This window comes from Perca fluviatilis, chromosome 15, assembly GCF_010015445.1.
Source record: "Perca fluviatilis chromosome 15, GENO_Pfluv_1.0, whole genome shotgun sequence".
NCBI lineage: Eukaryota > Metazoa > Chordata > Actinopteri > Perciformes > Percidae > Perca > Perca fluviatilis.
The window spans coordinates 31,595,177-31,618,987 of NC_053126.1; the positions used below are offsets into that span (position 1 = coordinate 31,595,177).

Sequence of the window (23,811 nt, forward strand, 5' to 3'; positions counted from 1 at the left end):
TACAGTTACGAAAACGAAAACCCTTTATTTTCCAAAACAGACAAAAGTAGATTCGCCATGACAGTAATTTCAAGGGAAACCAATAAACATGCAACAGGACAACACAAGCTAATCTGCTAAATACAGAGAAACGTTTCAGGGACAATATAGAAAAGCTAACTAGCAGACCCAGGCGAAACCAATTCAACCCCTTCCGGTCAATGGTGAAGTATAACAGAAGGCAGTCAGGGTGCAGGACATCGTACTCCTAATACTGATGTATATGGGGAAGAAATGAGAACGTCCTAAAGGCCAGAAGTCCTTTCAGACCTTGATAATATATTTAATATTGTTAAAACAGACAAATAGAAAGGGTAGGCTTAGACCCAGCAAAGAGATACTGACCTACAGTAGTGATAGCATTAGCACAGCTATTTTAGAGTCAGAGAGGTTTGACTTCAAACGCTAGAAACTATTTACAGCTGGGCTTACTTACTTTGGAAGGAAAAAAAAAAGAAATAGTCCTACACATTAACACATAATTCAGCGTCTAAAGAAGGCAAGTACGGGTCAAAAAAAAAACATCAAGTGTGTATATTTCTTTTTGTATGAAGTAGAGAATTGACCTGTGGTTGCTCGTTTCAAAAACTTTTTTTATGCAGCTTGCTGCTTTATGAGTTTGTAAATGTCTTCCATAGCATGTTAGCGGGGAGTAGGTCTCAATCAAACTAAACACGTTTTGTAAGTAAAGGAAAATATTGAACGCTGCAGTGTAGGCGAATTGTGACATAATGCAGTACGAGGTGAAGCAGAGAGAGACAATGTCCACTGGAAATTAGAATACCGTTCTGCTAGGGGGATGCACTCACTAACCCGGGTCTGCTAACAGAGGAAGCTACTATGCTAGCTTTTAATACAGTATACAAAGAAAGAAGCACAGCCGGGCTACAATCAACACATAAAACGCTGAGAAACATCAGGCAGCAGAGAAAGAACTCCCATATTAATCAGCCATGTTAACCATGCTGAATTCAAAAAGTTCTCTCCGGTTTTATTATGCAAATATCACAACATGTTAAACATAGGATGGTCTGCAAGCAAGAGGAACCAAGAAAAACTCTCAAGTGTGCCGAATCATGTCTTGAGTGTTGCCCGGCCAAGCACAAGCTAAAATAAAATTCAAATAAAAAGCCTAGAAAAACACACGCATGTGGCCGAGTGTGTGTGTGTGAATGTTTAAAAACAGGAAGAGTTGAAATGACTGATTTTTAACCGTACTCTCAATCATCTCCTCCATTAGCAGTGAAAACCCAGCTGTGTTACGTTACGGAGCAGTTATCTACAGAGTGACAGAGCTGCGGTCTCCTCAGGAAACTTCCACCTAGCAGCCAAAGTGGCAGGAGAATTAACAAGCCACTTTCACCGTTAACCAAACACGGTTCCCTGCCAACATGGCTGCAGAGTCAATGAATGTACAAACTACAAGCCGACAATTTACCAACACACGTGTTGTCAATTTCCCACACTGATAGTTCAGCTGTCCAACGCCTGTTAATGTGACAGGTAACTTCAAACTTGGGAGGGGGGGAATCACTGACACTGAGCACATTATCAAGAGAAGGCGGTGCCTTTATGTCCCAGAAAAACATGTTTGATGACCACCCATCAGAAACGCTCCCAACAGCAGCTCAATAGATTAAGCATCCATTGTGTACCTACTCTTGCAAATTTGGGGTCCTAAAGAAAATTTGACCTTGTAATTAAAAAAAAAGGGGGCACATTAAATCTGGCTTGCTTTTACAAAACCCTGTTATCTGATTTCCAGAAGCAATGGATTAAAAAAATATACTTTAGCAGGACAGCGGTGCTCTGGTAAGTTCACATCAGGGATAAGAAAACTATGAAGAGAGGCCGAGAGCCTGCAGGGTTTCACCCGTCAACATGTGTTTGGAAGTGAAAAAAACCTGCAGATTTAAAGCATGGCAGAGTCTAGTTGTACGATGCGTTTGTGAGTGAATCATTCTCAGTCGATTCCCGACGCTTGGCCCCCGTTAATCTACAAGTTAAAAGGGCATTGCAGCTTTTTCAAGCAGGCAACTCCTCGCCCTGATGTCACCCAGTGTGCCCGTCACCATCAGTGTGGAAAATTACAACCTGACAGATGTTGATTTTGCCCTTCCGGCCAAGTTGGCAGGTGTCCAACCAGCCTTGGTTCCATTAAAAACAGATTCTCTAAAACTGCTGAAATAGCATGATAATTTTGGGAGTCAATAACAGCCACAGTTGACAGGAAATGAACTGGAGTCTGTACACTTATATAGCATAATTCCTTCTGTAAGTTGTCATTTTGCTTCCAGTCCCATTTGGCTTCCTACTAGACAAATACTGTCTAGTCAACAAGTGACAATGGCTGGTAAGTTGCTTACTTGTTCCACACGATAAACTGCTGTCCTGACTGTTTTCAAGAAAATACCAAGACTTTCTCAAGCGCATTATGAGAGTGCAATGTCCTGATTAATACACACAATACATGATTGTGTCACACGAAACACGGCGGATTGACAGTTCTACATTCACAGAAAAGCTACAGGTTTGCCTCTGAACCTCCATCAAATGAGCACAAAACCTCAACTAATCGTTCTGGTATATTGATAGGGATAAAACACAGACTTGTTCATTAGTTTTAATAAAAGAATTGACCAGGAAGCAAATTACAAGCTTGGGGCATTTGAACACTGGCTGGTTGGCTGCCACATTGGCTGGTAGGACATGCAAGGACAAAGCCTTTTTCATATAGATGCAACTCATCTCTGTGAAAACTGCCCATGTCAGAGGGAAATGTACAGTCGTTTGGCGTTTGAGAATTTCAATTAAAAGAACGTAGAAAACAATGAGAATTCAGGTGGCACAAAGAGAACCGATACTGAAACAGACAAATGGTTCTTGTCCATTCTTTCCGTCCTCCATAATACCCTGGGCTCACTTCATTCCCTTCCAAAAGAAGTTCCCTCCAATGTATCCTGGCAAAGCATGATGAGAAGTGTATGCTCTCCTAGGTAAAGGAGGATTGGTGATTGGGAGGAGAGACAAACCTGCCAGCCACAGCCAAACATTCAGCTTACTTCACACGTTAAAGAGGTAGCTCGACAGCTTCAGTTGTAACCCTGTGTTTCCAACACCAGGCACCTGTCACCAAATGTGGGGGACAAATACTTACTTATAGTCATTTTTCACTGTATTTAGTTTAATATTCAGCTTGGGACGCCAAGGAGGAATACTAGCAGAAGAAAGGCACCATTTCCCATAAGGTGACATGTTCTTGATGAGGGAAAAACATTAAAAAAGAGAGAGAGACTAAGTTTCAACATACCTCTTAAAAACAAAAATTACATTTTCAGTCAAGATACTGGTGGGAACCTCTTTTGAGGAAAGGACTCCAGTCTCCTTCCAGGGCAGGAAAACAAACGGCTTTCCTCTGTCAACTACATTGGCAGTTCAATCCCAACGATCTGGATTTTCTCCACACTCGCTGCCAAAGTGGCTGCCAGAATCAAATGCCAGCAATTAACAGTTCACCAGCAAATAGTTGATTTCCCACCCCGCACCCTCCTTTCTTTTCCTCTTTGCACCTCCTCCTCCTCCACCACCACCACTCATCTAGTCTTTTTTCTCCTCCTCTTTCTTCTCCTCCTCCTCTGTGGGGTAGGAGTGCCAGGTGAGGCGCTCCTCATAGAAAGAGATGACCACCTGGGGACATTTGACGTTGGCCTCCTTGGCTGGGACCAGGTCGGCCTCGTCCGAGTTCTTCCTGTTCATTTTAATTCAAGAGAAAAAGTATAAATGGGAGGAGAGAGGAGGAGAAAGGGACAGACATATGACAGAAAGAGTAGAGAGAGGGGGGAAAAGGGAGGACAAAAAAATTTGAAACAAGGAGGAGGAACAAGTGATGCAGAGGTAGGTAAAAGGAAGAAAAAAAAGGAGAGTTTTAGACAATGGGCTCTTCACCATTTATTTCCATCAACAATTAACACAAACTGAAGGTTTTAGCCTCAATTAAAAGGTGAACTATTATGCTTTTCCGTATTTTCTGTCATATCTATAATGTTATGTCGGATTTTCATGTTAAATGTGGCCAGAGCTTAAAATAATGAGTTAAACGTGTTTCAGAGAAATCCCCGTGAGCTGAAACGTTTAGATTTCACACTTCACGGCCTTCTATGATTGGTCATCTGCTCCAGGTAGGCAGGACTGCCTGCAATGTTAAAGTTACTAACAAGGAGTTTTTAACTGGTTATGAAACCATCAATTCAATACTGATGCCTCTATGTGATATATATATATAAGCAAACGATACCATCAGCAAGAATATTGGCCATTTCTACATGAATTACTTAATGCCTGCCACCTGGTCCGTTTCATCAGACGAAACAATGTAAAAGAATATGCCCCTTGTAAACTCATGGTGCACTCAGGTGACACACACACACACACACACACACACACACACACACACACACACACACACACACACACACACACACACACACACACACACACACACACACACACACACACACACATATCCTCACAGTGAGACATACAGCTCATTAATTAAACACTGGTATCGGATTGGTACTTTATATCGGCCGGTGTCCCACACTTCACACATTGACTTAACATTGTAAAGAAAGAGAGACCGGAAATGCTACGTTGTTACAAACTCATTCTTTTCAAGCTAAGGGAACGCAACTATGTCATGGCAGTTTATTGCTCAGGACCCACAGAAGTGCAGCGTTGAGTGTAAAGTTGTTTGCAGAGCAGTTAGCTGCAAGCGGCAATACTGGAAGGCCAAGCAATCTGCCTGTTCCCAACAGGCGCGTTTTTTTTTTTATTAAAGCCATCTCACTGGACCTTTACAAACTGACAGTGTAGACCCACCACTTCATGAGGAACATCAGCTCTCCACTGGAGTCTGTCGCTCCAATAATCCTCTCCGGCTGCAGACCTCTGCCAAAACCTCGGGCCTTCTCACCCTGGAGACAGGAAGTATACAAACAAGAGAACACATGACCAAAGAAGAAAAAAACAGACAGGTAGGAGATAATATTGCAATGATCATTAAAGGCACCTGTGGGTATACTTTGTATATGATTAGTTACAAAAGTGTTCATTTGTTCTTTGATCTGGCTGATTACTATGGAGTCAGATCAGTCTCAATATTAATGAATGGATTCACAAAAAGAAATTTCCAGATTTATATATAAATGACTCTAAACAAGAATATTGTTCAATGCACACAAAAATAGTTATCCAGTTTAAATGTTAAACTAATCCACATAAAAAAATAAGGTTCAGAATGTTGGAAATTGAATGAAAAAAATGCCCTAAAAAAATAAAAAAATAAATAAATCACAGAATGTAATGGGGGAGGGGGTGTGAATTGCTGCCAAATTCCCAAAAGATTTAGGTTGGGGTGTGCGGTTTCCATGGGAAAGCAGTCGGTTTTATCTAAAGTAGGTTTTTGCGTGTTATCAAGACGCATAATTGCTTTTTAGCGTGTTTATCGACGCCATTCGGCCGCCATTGACCTACATTACGTGTGAATTTTCACCATAGCAAGTAGTATGAAAGGACGCAAGTCCGCGGAGGTTGGTTGGAGTGGCGGATGGGTAAAACACAGGACTTTCACCCAGGAGAGCCAGGATCGCGTCCTGCGTTTGTTAAGCCTTGCCCAATGTTTCTTTCCTAAAAACCCAACCGTTTCTTTCCCTAAGCGTGTGACGTTGGTCACAGTCGTGTTTTTTGTGTTACTAAAGCATTTCCCAATGTTCTTTTCCTAAACCCAACTTTTTTTTTATTAACACACGTGCAACGTTGTTCTCGCAATAGTACGTGGCGACGAATTCACGCGAATTCACTGTGAATTTGATTCATTCAATAAATTATTATTTTTTGTCTTAAATCCTCTAGCCATTTTCATATTATACTGACATTTGCAGCATCCTGAGCCTTTTTGGTAAGTTTCCTAGGAAAACTCAGTAGTAATTTTATTCTCCCCAAAACAAGTTTCCTTTTTATTTTTAAAGAACTATACAAAAAAAAAAAAACTCTTTTTTTGCAACTTTCACCGTCTCTTGCAACTTCATTGCAACAAACATACAAAAGACATCGCAACTTATCGCAATTTTTTACAAAAGCTCCCACGAAATCAGGCATTTTAGGCCACAACAACCTAAAAAAAACAAAAAAGAAAAGACCACAGAAATCCTGGAGGGACTGTTTAGAGGCAACAGAAGCATCGTTGCATGTGACGCTAGTAAACACTAGCGGGTAAACTTGGCAGCAGGTAATGTCACCGTGAGATAGTAGCTGGATTAAACATGGTTAAAATGCTGACAGTTAAACGGTTTAAAAGTGTGACTGTATTTCACTGTAGAGGATTCCAACAGCGGGACGTCCAACAGTCTGCCGCTACAGCTATGAGCTAAAAGACACAAACTAGCACTATGATCACTGCTGTTGTCTGGGAAAAAAAAGACGGGACTAAATGTTGCGTTAACTTGAAACTGGTAAACCTTGTGGTGCATTCAAAGTTATTGTGAAATTCCCTTTTCTCAAATGTTTTTGTCATTTAACAGCAATATATTGGTGAAATAAGTTATGTTATTATTACATTTTTAATAAATCATTTAAATTCCCCCCTTTTTTGTGCTGATCCAAAGAATTGATCCGATCTGTGACTCAAAACCGTGAACCGAACTGTTAGTTTGGTGATCCATTGCACCCCTACCATTTTGCATGTATGTATATGCATGTGCATAATGCAATGTCGAGAGTCATTTATATTTAAATCCTAAAATACATTTGTGAAACCCTCTGTGTGCATTCATTAATATTGAGAGTCTGGAGTAACCTCTTTCCTTCGCTCACCTCCTCCTTCTTCCTCTTGCTCCCTCGCTCCTCTGAGTCTCCCGAGGCCTCACTGACAACTTTCCTCTTGCCCTCCTTCTTTTTCTCCTCCTTCTCCTTGTGTTTCTGCATGTACTCGGCGATAAGGTCAGGGCAGTCCAGGTTGTCTTGTGGCTCCCATGTGTTATCCTCACTGGAAAAGTGAGTGCAGACAGAAGAAAATCTCGTCAGGCTTTGTTTTTAAGCAATAAATTCTCTAATTGCTAATTCATATTATTCCTTTTTTCTATTGCCATTTTGTAAGGTTATCTGCAGGTCTGCAACTTGGTGTCAAAATACCAAACCTTCCACTTTGAGGGCATGATAGAATGCCGAAATTTATGCTGTAGATTATTTGCAAATAACAAAACTAATATATATATATATATATATATATATATATATATATATATATATATATATATATATATATATATATATATATATATATATATATATATATATATATATATATATATATACACACACACACACACAGTACAAGTTTGGACACACCTTCTCATTCAGTGTGTTTCTTTATTTTCATGACTATTTACATTGTAGATTCTCACTGAAGGCATCAAAACTATGAATGAACACATATGGAATTATGTACTTAACAAAAGTGTGAAATAACTGAAAACATGTCTTATATTTTAGATTCTTCAAAGTAGGCCACCCTTTGCTTTTTGATAACTCTGCAAACCCTTGGTGTTCTCTCAATGAGCTTCATGAGGTAGTCACCTGAAATGGTTTTACCTTCACAGGTGTGCTTTGTCAGGGTTAATTAGTGGAATATTTTCCCTTATTAATAAAAAAGCAAAGGGTGGCTACTTTGAGGAATCTAAAATATAAGACATGTTTTCAGTTATTTCACACTTTTTTGTTAAGTACATAATTCCATATGTGTTCATTCATAGTTTTGATGCCTTCAGTGAGAATCTACAATGTAAATAGTCATGAAAATAAAAGGAAATGCATTTGAATGAGAAGGTGTGTCCAAACTTTTGGCCTGTACTGTATGTATGTATGTATGTATGTATGTATGTATGTATATATATATATAAATAAATAAAAGCCAAGAACACCAAGTATTAATATTATAGACTCATACTTACTCTGAGAACCCCTTCCATTTCAGCAGAAACTCTACTCTTCCCTTCACCACTCTGCGGTCCAAAACCTTCTCCACCACATACTCCTCCTCTTCCTCCTCCTCCGCTGCTGCTCCCGCTGTGGCGGCGGCGGCTGCTGCTGCTGCTGGTGCTGGTGGTGCCGCTGCCGCTTCTGCTGCAGCAGCTGCAGGAGGTGCTGCTGCAGGCTGCTCCTCCTCCTCGGCCTTCTTGCCCTTCTTTCCTGCTACGGTCGCCAGCTTGACGTCTGCTGAGGGCGCCTTTGGTAGACCCAAGAGGGAAACATGCAGACATAATGATACCAGGGTTAGAATAACTAATGGGAGGTGTGGGGGAATTATAGTTTTTGATCGTGCAACAAGGCAGGCCTGGTTTGTTCTTTCGGGGAATAATGGTAAAGATTTACAAAGACCATGTTTAACGTTACGCCATTTTATATTTAACTGGGATGTTAGGGGACCGATTGTGGCAGGATTGCTGCGGACGTAGTAGGGCTGCAGCTATCGATTCTTTTTGTAATCGATTAATCTAGCACTTTATCGATCGATTAATCAGATTTCTTTTGTTGCGTTTTTAAACAACCAAAACTAGGGGGGAAAAAAGCAACCTTTTCGGAAAAAAAGCAACATTTGTTTGGCCTACATTGCTTACAATATCATCTCTCAAAAAACTAAACACATTAAGTGCCATATTACATTGTTTTTAAAGAATTTTTTTTTCAAATGATATCAACCTCAAACTAAGGCATACATTAAAATACACAAACATTACATTAAGTTGTGCAACTTAACTTTCAGAACTACAAGTTTCAACCTGGGACTGATCTGTATATACAGTAGGCCTATATGTAAATATTAGTTATACTCAACCTATTTTCATTTATATATTTGATTCTAATGTCACACAGCTCTGTTACACTTATGCTAATAGATCGTTGATCAGCTGTTTCTCCGTGGAGAGAGAGAGGGAGAGATGCGCAACAATCAGCTGTTTTTCCGAAGGGATAGTCAACGTGTCAGCTGTTTAGATCAGATTGTAGGGCTGGGCGATAAATCGATTTTATCGATTAACTTGAATGTGTAGTCAACGTGTCAGCTGTTTAGATCAGATCGTAGGGCTGGGCGATAAATCGATTAACTTGAATGTGTAGTCAACGTGGATTTGTTTAAATGAAAAATCTATTTTCTCCTTAACATCCGCCGACGCTCCCCTCTGGGCTCCCGTAGCTCCGAACGGGCTCATCCCTCCCCCCGTGCGTTTGCCATAGAGATACACAAACAACATGGCAGCGACTGGGACTAACATTAATTATTTTCTTAACCAGTCGTTTCATTACTTACTTATCCGTAATCTCCGCCGAAATGACCGGCCGCTCTGCTTAAACAACTTGCAATCGCCGCTGTGTAGCACGGAGCTCCGCTTCGACGTTTGTTTTTATCGCTACGAAGGAGCTTGCTACAGGTATGCTACATTCAAGAGACCATGGGAGGTTAACGTACGTTACTCAGCAACAGGTGAAAATAGGGGCAAGGCTGCGCAATAACGTTAAAATGATTTGAACTTTTAGCGAGGAACGAGTTACCACCTGTGTGAAAACAGCTTTATCTCACGCATCCGTTTTGTTGTTGAATATATAGCCCCCCCCAAAAAAATCATAATGGTACATGCCCCATGTGTGTGTATGAGTCAAAACAAAATAAAACTTGTTTTGACTCATACGCTCTGGCATGTTTCGCCAGAAGCAGACTGAGCCGCGTCTGTGCGACAGTAATAATGCTCCTTGCGGAAACACCGTCCGTCAGTGATTCAACGTTGGTAACATTGATTTAACGAAGCTTCGAAGCAAATCCTTTTGCATCGAGGATTTTTTGTAATCGAATTATTCGAGGAATCGTTTCAGCCCTAGGACGTAGTATTAGGGATGTCACGAGAACCGATATTTGTACCAAAATTCTGAAAAGGTGCCGGTACTCATTTTTTCCAGGTACCGGGGGATGCAATCCTTCCGGACCTCACAGGGGCAGTATATACGCCTAACGTTAAAAATGTTCTAGACTGCTGCTAAATGCTATAGAACACCGACCAGCACGGGAAAAACAGTGAATAGCCCCTCATCTCCCTGTACGGGTTGACCGCATTCAGCTTCTGGCTTTACCGTACATCTATGGCGGCGGCTTTCACGACTTCACCTGGAACTCCCAAACCGCAAGTGAGTCTATTTCTCTCTGCCGTTGGCTATCACAACCTAACGTGTGCTCTGATAGCGCTTGTTTTAACGGACCTCTATAACATCAGTTATACCCCCACCCCAATATTTAAATAAAAGGAATTAAGTATTATTTTCTCCCCTTTTTTTTTTTTTTTTACACACACACACACACACACACACACACACACACACACACACACACACACACACACACACACACACACACACACACACACACCAACTTTAGTATTGAGTATCGTGTACTTTTGTTGGTATCTGTACCGAATACTAGATTTTTGGTATTGTGCCATCCCTACGTAGTAATGTTACACAGGGTAATACACTGGTATGAGCAAATAACGTTTAGCCATGTATGCAGCTAATTTAAATAGCTCACTTTACCGTATTGTGTGAACAGTTAATATCATTTTATATTACATGTGGCTAGGGTTGGGTACAGTTCACATTTTTACCAGTACCTGACAGGGTTTCCTCTAGAATTTTTTTCAGCAGTGCAGGTGGGGAGGGAGAAGTGGCTTATCTTTAATGCAATATCTACATTGCCCATTATCAGCACCCATTCATCCAATGTTCCAAAGGCACATTATGTTTACTAAATGTGACATCATTTTAAAAGGCTAACTGAGAAAACATTGGAGAACCCTTTTGCAATTATGTAATAACATAATGTAATCTGAAAACTGCTGCCCTGATTAAAAAAAACCCAATGCAACTGATCTGAAGTGACCCCAAACTTTTGACCGGAAGTGTACATCAGGGACAAACTGAGTCAGTGGCCTACAGTGACTCAATGAAAAATAAAAACTGACATAGTAAAAACTTAATTTTATGATGACATTGATGATAAAGGAAGTATTTAATGGAGGATTGGTCTTATCTGGCCAACACCTGATCTGCTTAATAATTGGACTGATGGCCTATCAGGAGACTTCAAAGTCCTTAAAATTTTGATTGGAAAAAACTAAAGACTCCTGTTAGACCTGCAGGCTTCTATTCCAACCCAGATCAAAAGCCAAGGGGAAGCCATGTTAGGCCAGCCAGGGAGCAAAAAAGCTGAAACCCGAGTGTGCAGGGAAAGAAGGGGGAGGGGTCACCACCAGATAAGAGCTGAACCATTCAAAGAAAGGACTGGCTCTCACAAACACTATAAAGGCAGAATGAGTTAGATTTGTCTGTTGCAGTTTGTAAACACAACATTCAAAGTTAACCCCTCCTCCCCGGGTAAATTAAGTTTATGGTGACCCGCAGCAACAGATTCACTCTCGTTTTGGAACAAGCATTGTCCGCTTGGCGTTTCACTTCGCTATATTTGCGGGGTTTTTTCCGGCGCTGTGTCCGCCATTTTCATTGCTTCCTCTCGGATGCCTGCTTACGATCTGGCACCTGGTCGCTACGTTTTTATCGAGGCTGACACCCAAAAACGCCAAAAACACAGCAAAATAAGAAAATACAAGCACCGCCACTCACTTAGTGAGTCATACGTGATGATTGAGAGGGAGTAATATTGTCTATACATTGTTTTTGTTTTTTTTAGGAAAAGCATAACGTTACTCAATGTGCCGTTAACTGTTACGTCTGTAGTGTGTCTGCTGAGCGGTTCTACGCCACACGCCGTTGACGTTAATATGGTTTGGTAGCGGGGAAGAAAAACGCCCCCCCCATTCCCCCCCCCCCATGTATCCAGAACAAACGTGATTTGCACACTGCTTCCACAGGAAAAAAAAACACACTGCAGCAGCAACTGCCCACACATGTGGGCCAATTAAACCCCAATTCTAGAATAGAATGGTTGGTATGACTAACGTTACAAGTTGCAGTAACAGCACACAACGCCCATCTGTCCCGTCCAGTTTCATATGAGCAGCGTCGAAGCCAGCTGCACATCATTTTTCATAGCATGCCTGTGCAATGTGCATGCTGTACCTCGCCCGGTGCATTAGCTAAACAGCAAACGAATGCCAAAGTAGGCTCGGACAATTCCGTTTAATGTTATCTGTCGGCAATATGTTGCAATTCACCAAAGCCTGACGAGCCAGGCGGCCAGCCCCCTAAAACCACAGGGCAACATGGCTGGCGTGTTTCCCCCCTTGCAGCTAGCTGAGCCTTACCTTTACAGAGAATGCTTCGGAGCGCTTGTATGGGCTTACGGTAGGCCCGAGTGAAAACACCGTTATTTGACCGTCTGTTGTAGGCGAGTAGCAAGCCCAAGACGCGCCAGTGGATACACACAACTACCCAAGGAGTGAGTGTGGCGTGCTTTGGGTCGACTTTCTCTCAATGTGCAACTGAATAACACAATAGCCTCAGCGTCGCTAACAACCAGCACCGATCCCGTTCTGCCCGCCAACAGCACTACCGGACGTTACGTCAGTGGATAGTATGGAAGGCAAGGTTTTGTGGGAGATGAAGTCTTTGCCCGTTACGACTGCAAATATTTCTAGATACGATACAGTAAGCTACACTGAGTTCAGCAAACTACAGGGTTCAAATAGCCTATATACATAGGTGAGTAGCCTACAAAGTGTTTTATGTAGTGGAGTAAAAGTGTAAAATCAAAATTGAACCAGTTAAAATACCAATAGCTACATTAAGACTAAGTAAATTGTGTTGAATTCAGTTATCTTCCACCTTTGGTACTGCAATAACTGGAGATGTGGGGTTTCAAGTGCTCCACTTTTCAAGAAGCAGCAGTCCCTCCAAAAAGCCTTCCATTACTGCAGTGCCACTGCTAGCCATTTTGGTGCCCTAAGCATAATTCCTTTATGATGCCGCCCCCACCCCAAGGAAAAAATTTGTGTTTTTGCCAGTTAAACTTTTTATTACCAAACATATAACTCAATACCAATAACACAATAGCAGCATCACAATGTAACACCTAAGAACAATAAAACAAAAAAGGAAAATCAACTTTGTAAACACAAGTACACAGAAAAGCAAGAAACAAGTATTGGGATGATGTAGAAGCAGAAAAGTCACGCAATTTTACTTTTACTTAGGGCTTGGTACTGTTGTGGAGTCTACAGATCTGCTGGCCGGCTGGGGTTGATGTGTGCCTGAACTGCTTGTAGATGGTTGCTCGTCGTCTGTATCGTCCTCTTGGCCACATGCTCCTCCTTGTACGTAACTCAGCATTGACTCTGCATTAATTTAGAAATACGAACAAAAAGGATCAGTATAGAAAGAGACAAAATATTCAAACAAACCAAAAAAAAATCATAAACATTTAAAACTGAAAGCATGCAACCAAGGAGCTCTCCCCCTTTATTACTTATTTATCAACTATCTGATAAATCTAATCTAATCTAATATAAAAGCATAATAGAATGAGTTGCAATATTGCACACAATACAAACAATAATGTTTGCTTTATATCATTCATAATGACATTTTATATATCTTACCTACAGGAATAAAAGCAAAATGATACACCTTACACAAGACTACATGTCTGAATCTTAAACATTATTTTACCATTTAATTGAATACAACTTAAACATGGTTACGAGAGCATTTTGTCTACCACAAAAGGTTTTTCTATTTCACCGGCAGATGTTGTCCATGCCTTTGCATCCTGACATGAATGCAATCAAAACGCCAGTTAATTTTGTCATGTAGCTTCTGTCACATTCAGATATAGCTAAGCTAGCTGTAGCAGTAACACTAAGGGCGTTTTCACACCTGTAGTTCGTTTGCTTTGGTCCGAATCAGTTGGTGAGTTAGTAAACTTGGAGCAATTTTCCCTCGGCCGGTTTGGTTTGGTTTGGTTTCACACATGGAAAAAATCTAAGCGTACCAAAATGCATCATTACAATTCAGGCAATCCAGCTTTCTTAATGGTCAGATATGTCTGGGGGAGGGAGCAAGAAAGTAAATACAGGAAGAAGGTCCTGTGTCGGTCTAGTGGTCAGACCAGCTAATTTCATTAAAATTATCAGTCATTGTTTCGCAAGAGACATTACTACGTCTGCTCTGGTCACCGAGACTTCGCTCTGCTCTGCCGGCGTCTGTCTCCAATTTTTGCGTACGCTGGTTTTACCCAAGGGGGTAAGCTTCGCTTCAGAACTCAAACCTCCTATGGCGCCATTTTAACGCTACAAAGAGATCAACTCCCGTTAGCATTCCACTGACTAGCATACATTTTGGCGCCACTTTGACAGCGAATAACTTTACATCTGAAGCATTTAAAGACTATTTGTCCACTGTTTAGTTCTAAAGAAACACGACAATGTATAAAAGGCTCCATTACCTTGTACCTCACGTTATGGCTCCGTAGCAGACGCTTTTGTAAAAATAGGCTAACGATTGTGTCATAACCAAGTGACTTACTGTTGCACAGTAGAGGAATTACCGTATAGTACAGGAGAAGCTCGCAGGCAGTTTGGACTTACGTTAGCTGTTTAGGTTTAATTACTAATGTTAACTAGCATGTTAGTGATCAATAATTAGCCTGTGCCATTATCTCCTTACATATACCTACGCTCTCCGTCTCTGTAAGATTGGGAATGATTGATATTTCTCTTGGCACAGCTACCAGAAGACTTACAACTTTCAGACACGTTGCTCACGTCACATTTATGTTGTCTCTGTCAGTTGGAGGCTGCGCAGTAAAGCAAGTGATCACCGGAAAAGTGCTTCTAATAGCCTTCACTGGTCTCCGTCCAGAGCAACGGGGTCTATTGGTCCATTTATATATGTAGCTTGACTGCAGTCTATTTTTGTGATAGAAACACTGCAAGCTGCTACAGTTTGCTGCTCTGCTGCATCACAGATTGCTAAACACACCTGACTACAGAAGACATTAGCTCAGACTCGCGGAGTACATATTAGTTGGTGCGGTTCAAGTACGGATCACATTCTCACCACAAAGGAACTGCTCCAGAGTTCGATTGAATGCGTACCGAGACCACCTCTTCAAGCAGGTATCGGTACGCTTGTTTGGTCCGCTTTTGGTGCGCACCAGAGTTCGATTGCCGCGTTCTCACCTGCCCAAACGAACCGCACCAGCGGGGCAAACAAACTATAGTTCGATTCAACCGAACTAAAGGCTGTCGGTGTGAAAATGCCCTAAAAGTCTGAGTTCTTCAGACTTCACATTATCGAGAGCCATTTTCTGTCCCACTGCACATCCGACACCTCACGTAATTTGTGTGAGAGACTGTACCCTGCATACATTCTACATTCTGCTGAATTCTACTGAATTTGAATCCTAAACATGGTTGTGGGTTTATTATGCATTGCAAACGCCAAAATATGCGTTCTCAAATGACACTATGCTAGGTAAACTTTGCTAAATGCCTGGCTAACATGCTACACGGTAATAAATGGTCTGAAGCAAGAGGAATTGTTAGCCTACCTTGTGCACTGACTGCTAACTGTTACTGAGAAAGTATTGACCACCGTCACCTCAAAATAAACCACAAACTACTGCTCAATATCTAAAGTATAGGACAGTTACTTTTAAAATGCATAGATAATGTTTAACAGTAAAATCTCAACTTAGCTTGCACCTAAGTTATAACATATTTGAGTTTGCTAACATTATAACGTCAGCTAGGTCAAGGTGTATGCATGGGCTAACCATTAGCAGCACATTTCCCGTATTTAAGAATGATTAAACATGGACTTACCTGCAAGTCATGTACAGTGAGTGTGTGTGTGTGTGTCATAGATGTATTAAAATAACGGTGTGTGTTTTTGGGGGTGCTAAGCACCGGAAAAGCTGCGGTGCCACTGCAAAATAGCCTCAGGAAGGAACTTGTTTTGGTGGAACACATGTAGGCCTATGTTCAAAAGTTGTGCAACAGAAAACTCCGATTGGACAGATAGTCTAGCTAGCTGTCTGGATTTACCCTGCAGAGATCTGAAGAGCAGTTAACCATAGTCCTCATAAATCCACCGGAGCTTAAAATTTCAACACAAAGAAAACGGAAGGTAACAGACATCCGGCTGAAAAGAGTGAAATCCGGCGTAATTTCCGTAGGGGAAAGGGAGCAATCCCGGAAGTGGAACGTCATGGATATAGACTACTTGGACTTAAAAAATGTGCAACACAAGAAAGTCTTCAATGTCTCCAAGAACGTTTTCAATTTGCAATTTGTTGTGCACATCCATGTAGTTGCTGGTGCAGAACAAAAAATAATTATATTCAAATAGATTTTTTGTGTGTGCCTTATTTGCACAATTAAAGTATTTTTCTGGAGCATCCAGCTGTTGTGCGACTTCACTCACTGACTACCAACTGTGATAGAACATCCCAACCTGTGAACCTACCTGGACACACACACAACAGTGGGAAGTCTTATATAATCCAAACCTTGTGGCAATGTAGGCCATTCAAACCAGAGAAGTGTTTAATGCTATCTAAAATACAGAGCTAAAATGCATAAAACAATATGAAACATGAATACATACTGTCCAGTCCAGTCAGGTGATTTTTTAGTTGCATATACTGTATGTAAGCAAGGGAGTGAAATGCTGACTGACAAGTAGCATGACATTATTTTAAAAGATGCTACCTGAATCAAACCAATTGTATATGCCTGTGTGTTTCATTGAGGTTTTTGGAATTCATGTTGAAAATTAGGGATTTTTTTTGGACACCTATGTCCATTTGTGTAACATTTAACTTGTTTTCATGTGCGTTCATGAGGCATGTTGAATGGATTATTACTCAAAATTGACACCTATGCAAAAACAGTAGGCCTACATAAACAATAACTACAGAGCATGCTTCCATTTTGATAAAATTGTCTCACCCTGAGGAACAACTTTAGTTTCACACAGGTCAAGCATCTCAATACAACTGCTTCCAACACTTCTGGCGCACACACACACACACACACACTGTGGTGTGCGGCTCACCTCTCATTTAGCCTACTGTGCCCATGCATTAAAACAAAAGAAACGGGGGCGACCTCTAGCTCACAGCGTGCGCCCCATGTAGGCTGAGGCCTTTGCAGCGGCCCAGGTTCGAATCTGACCTGCGGCCCTTTGCTGCGTGTCACCCCCCATCTCTCCCTTTCCTGTCTATCCACGGTCTCTCACTCTGAAATAAAAGGGAACCCCCCAAAAAAATTCTTTGAAACGGATGGCACCAACAACATCTGCCCTGTACTGAGGAAGTAAATCAGCTGATTGATGGCCGGTAGTGGATGTAAAAGCCTGTGTTGTGCCAATACATTTTGAAACAACAGCCAATGAGGAAACACTAACCCTCATTAGAGATGTTCTGATACTGGTATCGGTATCGGTATCCGATACCACGTAATAAAGCCCTAAAGAAAATCTACGTTAAAGTAGTTTATTTATTTTCTTTTTCCGTTATAACTGACTGTCAAAGTGTTTAAAGGTCCCAGGACATTGTGCTCTTTGGATGCTTTTATATAGGCCTTAGTGGTCCCCTAATACTGTATCTGAAGTCTCTTTTATATAGACCTTAGTGGTCCCCTAATACTGTATCTGAAGTCTCTTTTATATAGACCTTAGTGGTCCCCTAATACTGTATCTGAAGTCTCTTTTATATAGACCTTAGTGGTCCCCTAATACTGTATCTGAAGTCTCTTTCCCGAAATTCAGCCTTGGTGCAGAATTACAGCCACTAAAGCCAGTCCCACAATGAGCTTTCCTTAGGATGTGCCATTTCTGTGTCTGTAGCTATTGTCATAAAGAATAATTTATTGTCATAAAGTGAAATTTTAATGCCATGGGACCTTTAAAGGGAAATTTCACTTTATGAGCTTTTAATATGCGTTCCCCCAGCCTGTCCATGGTCCCCCGGTGGCTAGAAATGGCGATAGGTGTAAACCGAGCCCTGGGTGGTCAGTGTAACGCTTATCAGTTCAATTTTCTAAGCACAAAAGGACATTTGGAAAAACAGAAAAATGGGTTCAAATATCAAATTTTTCATTTTTTTCTACCTTGACAAATACAAAAATTGGATCTTTAACCTGTTTTTCCAATTTTCTGTTTTTATTCAGAGGATCAGAAATTTAGAAAATTACAAAATTGCGTCTGGGCTCCAATTATTCAATACTGCCATGGTATTCTCTCTCGTTACGCCTAGCTTCGCCCCGCCCCACCCCGCCCCCCACTCAGCTCAGCAGAGAGCAGCCAGACCAAGACGAACATGAGAATGGATGACGACCTGTTGGAAGTTGAATTTCCAAAGACTTAGACTTGAATCAAAATCGCCTAGTGTCTATATTTAAAGTAAGTAAGTTTGGTGCTTTTAACTTAATAGCTAATTTCATTTTAACCATGTTCACGGACTAGCTAGCTAGCTAAGTTAATGTTAACTAGCTAGCTAAGTCACTGTACAGTGTAGCATGTGCTTCAAAAAATTACCTAAATTAAAATGTTTTCTAGGGTGTAGCCTACAGATGTGGTGTTTGTAACTACATAGTAAGGCTAGATATTTTGTGGATTTTGCTACAAAACTATCAACCTCTGTAGCACTAAATTTGTAAAAAAAAGTTCAAGTACAGCCCTGCTAGTGTTGATGGCTAAACTGAGTATTGTAATAAACACTACGAAACGTGATGTACTCAAATTTACCTTAAATTACCCGTGAAAACAAACAAAACCACTAAATTTATATTAAGTGGTCCTTATTTTTTATAAAATAGACCCTTAATTTTACCTTAAAATGCCATTTTAAGGTGTCACCCCTTAATCTAGTTACATGTCAAGTAAGGGGTTCCCTTTATTTGTTGTGATTAAGGACTAATTAAGGACACTGTAAGTATATCTTAATTTTATTTTAAGGTGTCAATTCAGGGATTCCTTGATTAAGGAGCCACGACCAAACGGATCCTTCCAGACAGAACTAATGAGAAATCAAGGATCATTTGCCGTTTGTGGATCAGCCACAGACTTTGCTGGTGTGCATCCTGGTGCGCATCACACATCTACGATCAACCAGCTGCCCTACAATCAACATCTGCTGCAAAAGGTGCCCCACTCCACCCCAGCTTCAAGAAGACTCGGGGCAGTCATGTCGACGCTGGATAATTACGAGAATATAATTCGGAATCTTGTTGAGAATTCAGATTATACTTGCAGGGAAGTGCAAAACTTCTTACAGACGAACTTTGGACTGAACAGGGGGGCAAGCATCTCATCATTATACAAGTTTTGCACAGAACACAACATACACAGACTTGATTATGCAAGACTAGGAAGGGAAGGGATTTTATCTTACCGTGCTGCTTGAAATCTCTTCCTGTTCGTTTTTGACGGAGTGGGAAACAGTCAAGAGTGCTCCGCGGTCCAAACCCTCTTCTCTCTGAAAAACCTTTTTAAAGGTTAAGAGGTAAGAGGCAGGTGATTTTTGATCCCTGGATAGCCAGTCATCAGCGACCCAACGGAGCTCTTTTCTCTGTTAACTCATCCGTCCTGCCGGACAACGCCAAAATGTGGTGGAAGTTTTCCTTGAAGCAGCAGAGTTTAGTAAATATCAATGATCAAAATGAAAACGAATAACGACTGTTTGAGAATTAAACCAAAGTTTGGTCTTTGAGTATTTATTTACATTTGCAAATGGAGAAATACAGTTTCACAAGTACGGCAGCACGTCTGAAAAAGTCTTCTAACCTAAAGTCTAAACATCCACACATCATATGTGAAAACTTCTGTTAAGCCACCCCTCTAAATGTATCTTCTAGCATGGCCATAGTTGATCACCTTCCCCTCTGCTCAGACACGGTTCAGACAGTTCTATGGCCTTCTTCACTTTATCTGCTAAAAGTTAAAACAAATGAGTAGCTGGAGTTCATACATATGGACCAAAATGAAAAACTGATAGACTTTGGGGTCACAGCGGTGCTTGCAACTGATGCTTTCAGTAGTAAGATAATGGGTTATTCAGTGATGCCCATAAAAAACAATTTGATAATATATGATGAGGTATACCGTGACCTATGTCTCAGGCATGGGTTGTTTGACCAACTTAAGAGTGGACTACGGCAGAGAATTTTACCTCTGTTTGTATCAGCAGGACAATCTGCAGGCATACAGAAGAAACACTACCAGACCACCATATATACAGAGCCAATCAAAGCAAAATCATACAGCAGAACGCAAGTGGGTAGAAGTTAATTCTAGAGTTAATTATCCCATAAAATCACTCTTATCAGAGATGGCAAATGAAGACCTGATTGACATGGATGATCAATGTACTAAGTTCTGCATCTCCGAATTTGCACAGAGCTGTTGCAGAATTGGTATAAAGAAGTTTGTGTCTGCATGGAATGCCCATACAATTCCTCAGAAAGGCATTCCTGATGTGTTATTCCAAGTTCACAAGGCAACAACTTCAGTCCCTGAAGGTCTTCTCCCACCTGCGGAGGTTGTGGCTGCAGACTATACAATGTATGGAGGATGCCTTACACATCCAACAGTATATGGAACTGATCCTCTTGAGTGACAACCTGAACTGCAAGAGCAAAGGGAAGCACTGTTCTCAAACAGATATAACTTTGAAGATATATTTTGCTGTGCAGTTATTGGTCGTGCAGACCTGTTCAAAGAGGCTGTTATTACTTTTGTAGATACTAGCTTTAGACTTTTGTGAAGAGATGACGTGAGTCAAGTTTATACAGGCAACCAAGCAGCCATGTTAACTTAATGATGGACATCCATTTACCAGACTGATTCAATTCAATTCAATTTTATTTATAGTATCAAATCATAACATAAGTTATCTCGAGACACTTTACAGATAGAGTAGGTCTAGACCACACTCTATAATTTACAAAGCCCCAACAATTCCAACAATTCCAGTAATTCCCTCAAGAGCAAGCAGTGCGACAGTGGCGAGGAAAAACTCCCTCTTGGGAAGAAACCTCGGACAGACCCAGGCTCTTGGTAGGCGGTGTCTGACGAGCCCTTTTGGGGGTGTGATGAACAGTGGCGATAGTAGTCACATTAATAATGGAACAGTGACTGGATGTAGCGGGAAGCTGCAAGGTTCAGCAGGACGCAGCATGACATTGCAGGGCACCGCTGAGCTCAGCAGGGAGTGCAGCAGGACCACGGCGACAGCTGCAACCAGGATCTTGGTGCCAACGTTCTCCAAGGAAATAAGTAAACTCCCCAGAAGCTAGGATTAGTAACAAGCATTTCTGGGACGGGATGCACACAAATAGTAATAGTAATAGTAATAGTAACAGTAATAGTAATAACATGCAGTACTGCTGTAAACACTTGTCAAGTGTTTTCGGTTTTTGAAATTACTTACATTTTGCACATTTCAAAAATGAAGTGAGAATGTGACATTGAGGTGCCTTTATTACAACATTGCAACAACTTCATTAACTGCAGTATTATAAAAGTGAGTCTTAAAACATGTATAGACTTTTTTTGCCAAGTGTTTTTGAAATTACTAACTTACATTTTGCACATTTCAAAAATAAAGTGAGAATGTGACATTGAGGTGCCTTTATTACAACATGGCAACAATTTCATTAACTGCAGTATTACAAAAGGTGAGTCTTAAAACGTATAGACTTTTTTTTTCAAGTGTTTTCGGTTTTTGAAATTACTAACTTACATTTTGCATATTTCAAAAATGAAGTGAGAATGTGACATTGATGTGCCTTTATTACAACATGGCAACAACTTCTGACACAACCACAGGTAAATGGACCAACAATGCACAACTCAGGTACGCAGTTGCAAAATGTTTATTGCAAAAGTCAGACAACACTCACAGGCAAAGGTATCCAAAAGTGGCAGGCAAAAGGGTAAATCCAAACACAGGCAAAAAGTCGAAATCCAAGGAATACACAAAACGATAGGGACACTAGGGGCGCATTACGAAGGCTGTACTCAGGGGAAGCAGACAATCTCGCACTGGGGTAAGGGGAAGACTGAACTTAAATACACTAAACAGAAAGGATAATGAGACACAGGTGCAGAACATTAGGGCGGGGATGAACAATCACTGACAACAGGAAGTAAACAGAAAACACAAGAAACAACAGGGAACCTTCACAATAAAAACAGAAATGTGAACATGACCTGAAACAAAAAACAAAACACAAGCGTGACACAGGAGCGGAACGTGACAGTACCCCCCCCTCAAAGGCCGACACCGGACGGCCCAGGAACCTCCGGGTGCAACCGGTAAAAGTCACGAATGAGATCAGGGTCCAGTATGTTACTGGCTGACACCCAAGACCTCTCCTCAGGGCCGTACCCCTCCCAGTCCACGAGAAACTGACGACCCCTGCCACGTCTCCTGACAGCCGAAGCTTCTTACGGTGTAAGCAGGGCCGTCATCAATCATGGCGGAGGAGGGGGGCGGGGTCGCAGGCACCAGCGGGCTTTCCAGGACTGGCTTCACACGACTTACGTGGAACGTGGGGTGCCACGCATGGACCTGGGGAGCTTCAATTTCACAGCAACAGGATTAATGACCTTTTTGACAGGGAACGGTCCTACAAAGCGAGGGGCCAACTTACGGCTCTCCACCCGAAGAGGAAGGTCCCGGGTACTCAGCCAAACGTTCTGGCCTTCTGCGTAGACAGGAGCTCGGGATCGACGACGATCAGCAGCTCTCTTGTACATGGAGGACTTGTGGAGCAGAACCCGTCGCGCCCAGGTCCACGTCCTCCGACAACGGCGAACCAAGGCCTGGGCAGATGGAACTCCAACCTCCCGCGTCCAGATCAGCAAAGACGAGGCTGGTAACCGTAAAACACACTGGAACGGAGAAAGGCCGGTCGAGGAGCAGGGCAGTGTGTTGTGGGCGTACTCCACCCAAATCAGCTGTTTGCTCCAGCTAGCAGGATTCCTGGCGGTCAAACATCTTAACCCCACCTCCAACTCCTGATTTAGGCCTCCCGACTGACCATTAGATTGGGGGTGATATCCCGAAGGACAAACTAACGGTAGCCCCCAGGAGATTGCAGAACGCCCTCCAGAAGCGAGAGATGAACTGGGGTCCCCGATCTGACACCACGTCCTTGGGAAGTCCATGAAGCCTGAACACATTGGAAAGCATAACCTCCGCCAATTCCGTAGCGGAGGGCAACTTGGGCAATGGAACAAAATGAACCATTTTGGAAAATCTGTCAACAATGGTGAGGATAGTAGTATTTCCCTCAGAAAGGGGCAAACCTGTGACGAAATCCAGAGATATGTCCAACCAAGGTCGAGAGGGCACTGGAAGAGGGTGAAGTAATCCAGCAGAGGGTCGATGCGAAGACTTGTGTCGGGCACACACAGGGCAGGCTGCCACATACTCCTTGACAGATGTCACGACCCCGGGCCACCAGAACCGTTGTCGCACCACAAACACGGTCCTTCTCACTCCTGGGTGACACGACAGCAAACTGGTGTGGGCCCAATGGACGACCTGAGACCTGAGCTCGGGAGGGACAAATAATAGTCCGCCGGACAGCCGAACGGGACAGGTAAGTCAACGGTACGCACGTTTCACTCGCTCCTCCACCTCCCATGACACAGCACCAATGACACAGGAACCAGGAAGAATGGTCCCGTCTGATTTAGGGAGAGAGT

At 41.9% G+C, this 23,811-nt stretch overlaps 1 protein-coding gene across 1 annotated transcript; it reads right to left on the bottom strand.

Annotated features, from left to right (window-relative positions):
* Positions 1 to 23,532, bottom strand: LOC120575294. The gene is made up of 8 exons (XM_039826015.1): positions 23,439 to 23,532; positions 22,752 to 23,273; positions 22,487 to 22,677; positions 12,399 to 12,521; positions 8,046 to 8,320; positions 6,910 to 7,081; positions 4,918 to 5,012; positions 1 to 3,787 (listed from the first exon to the last, which is right to left on the bottom strand). The coding sequence occupies exons 1-8, from the start codon at positions 23,530 to 23,532 to the stop codon at positions 3,637 to 3,639; spliced, it is 1,623 nt and encodes a 540-aa protein (XP_039681949.1). The 3' UTR covers positions 1 to 3,636.
* Positions 23,533 to 23,811: the final 279 nt, after the last annotated feature.

What these genes read in the sequence shown, in the direction of transcription:
- LOC120575294 (XM_039826015.1), bottom strand. Translation starts at nt 23,532, where the DNA reads ATGTGGCAGCCTGCCCTGTGTGTGCCCGACACAAGTCTTCGCATCGAC. An exon ending in TTTCTCGTGGACTGGGAGGG is followed by an intron (nt 12,522 to 22,486) that starts GTACGGCCCTGA and finishes CTCCTTGGGTAG; the next exon opens with TTGTGTGTATCCACTGGCGC. An exon ending in GCAAGAGGAAGAAGGAGGAG is followed by an intron (nt 5,013 to 6,909) that starts GTGAGCGAAGGA and finishes TCCTGTCTCCAG; the next exon opens with GGTGAGAAGGCCCGAGGTTT.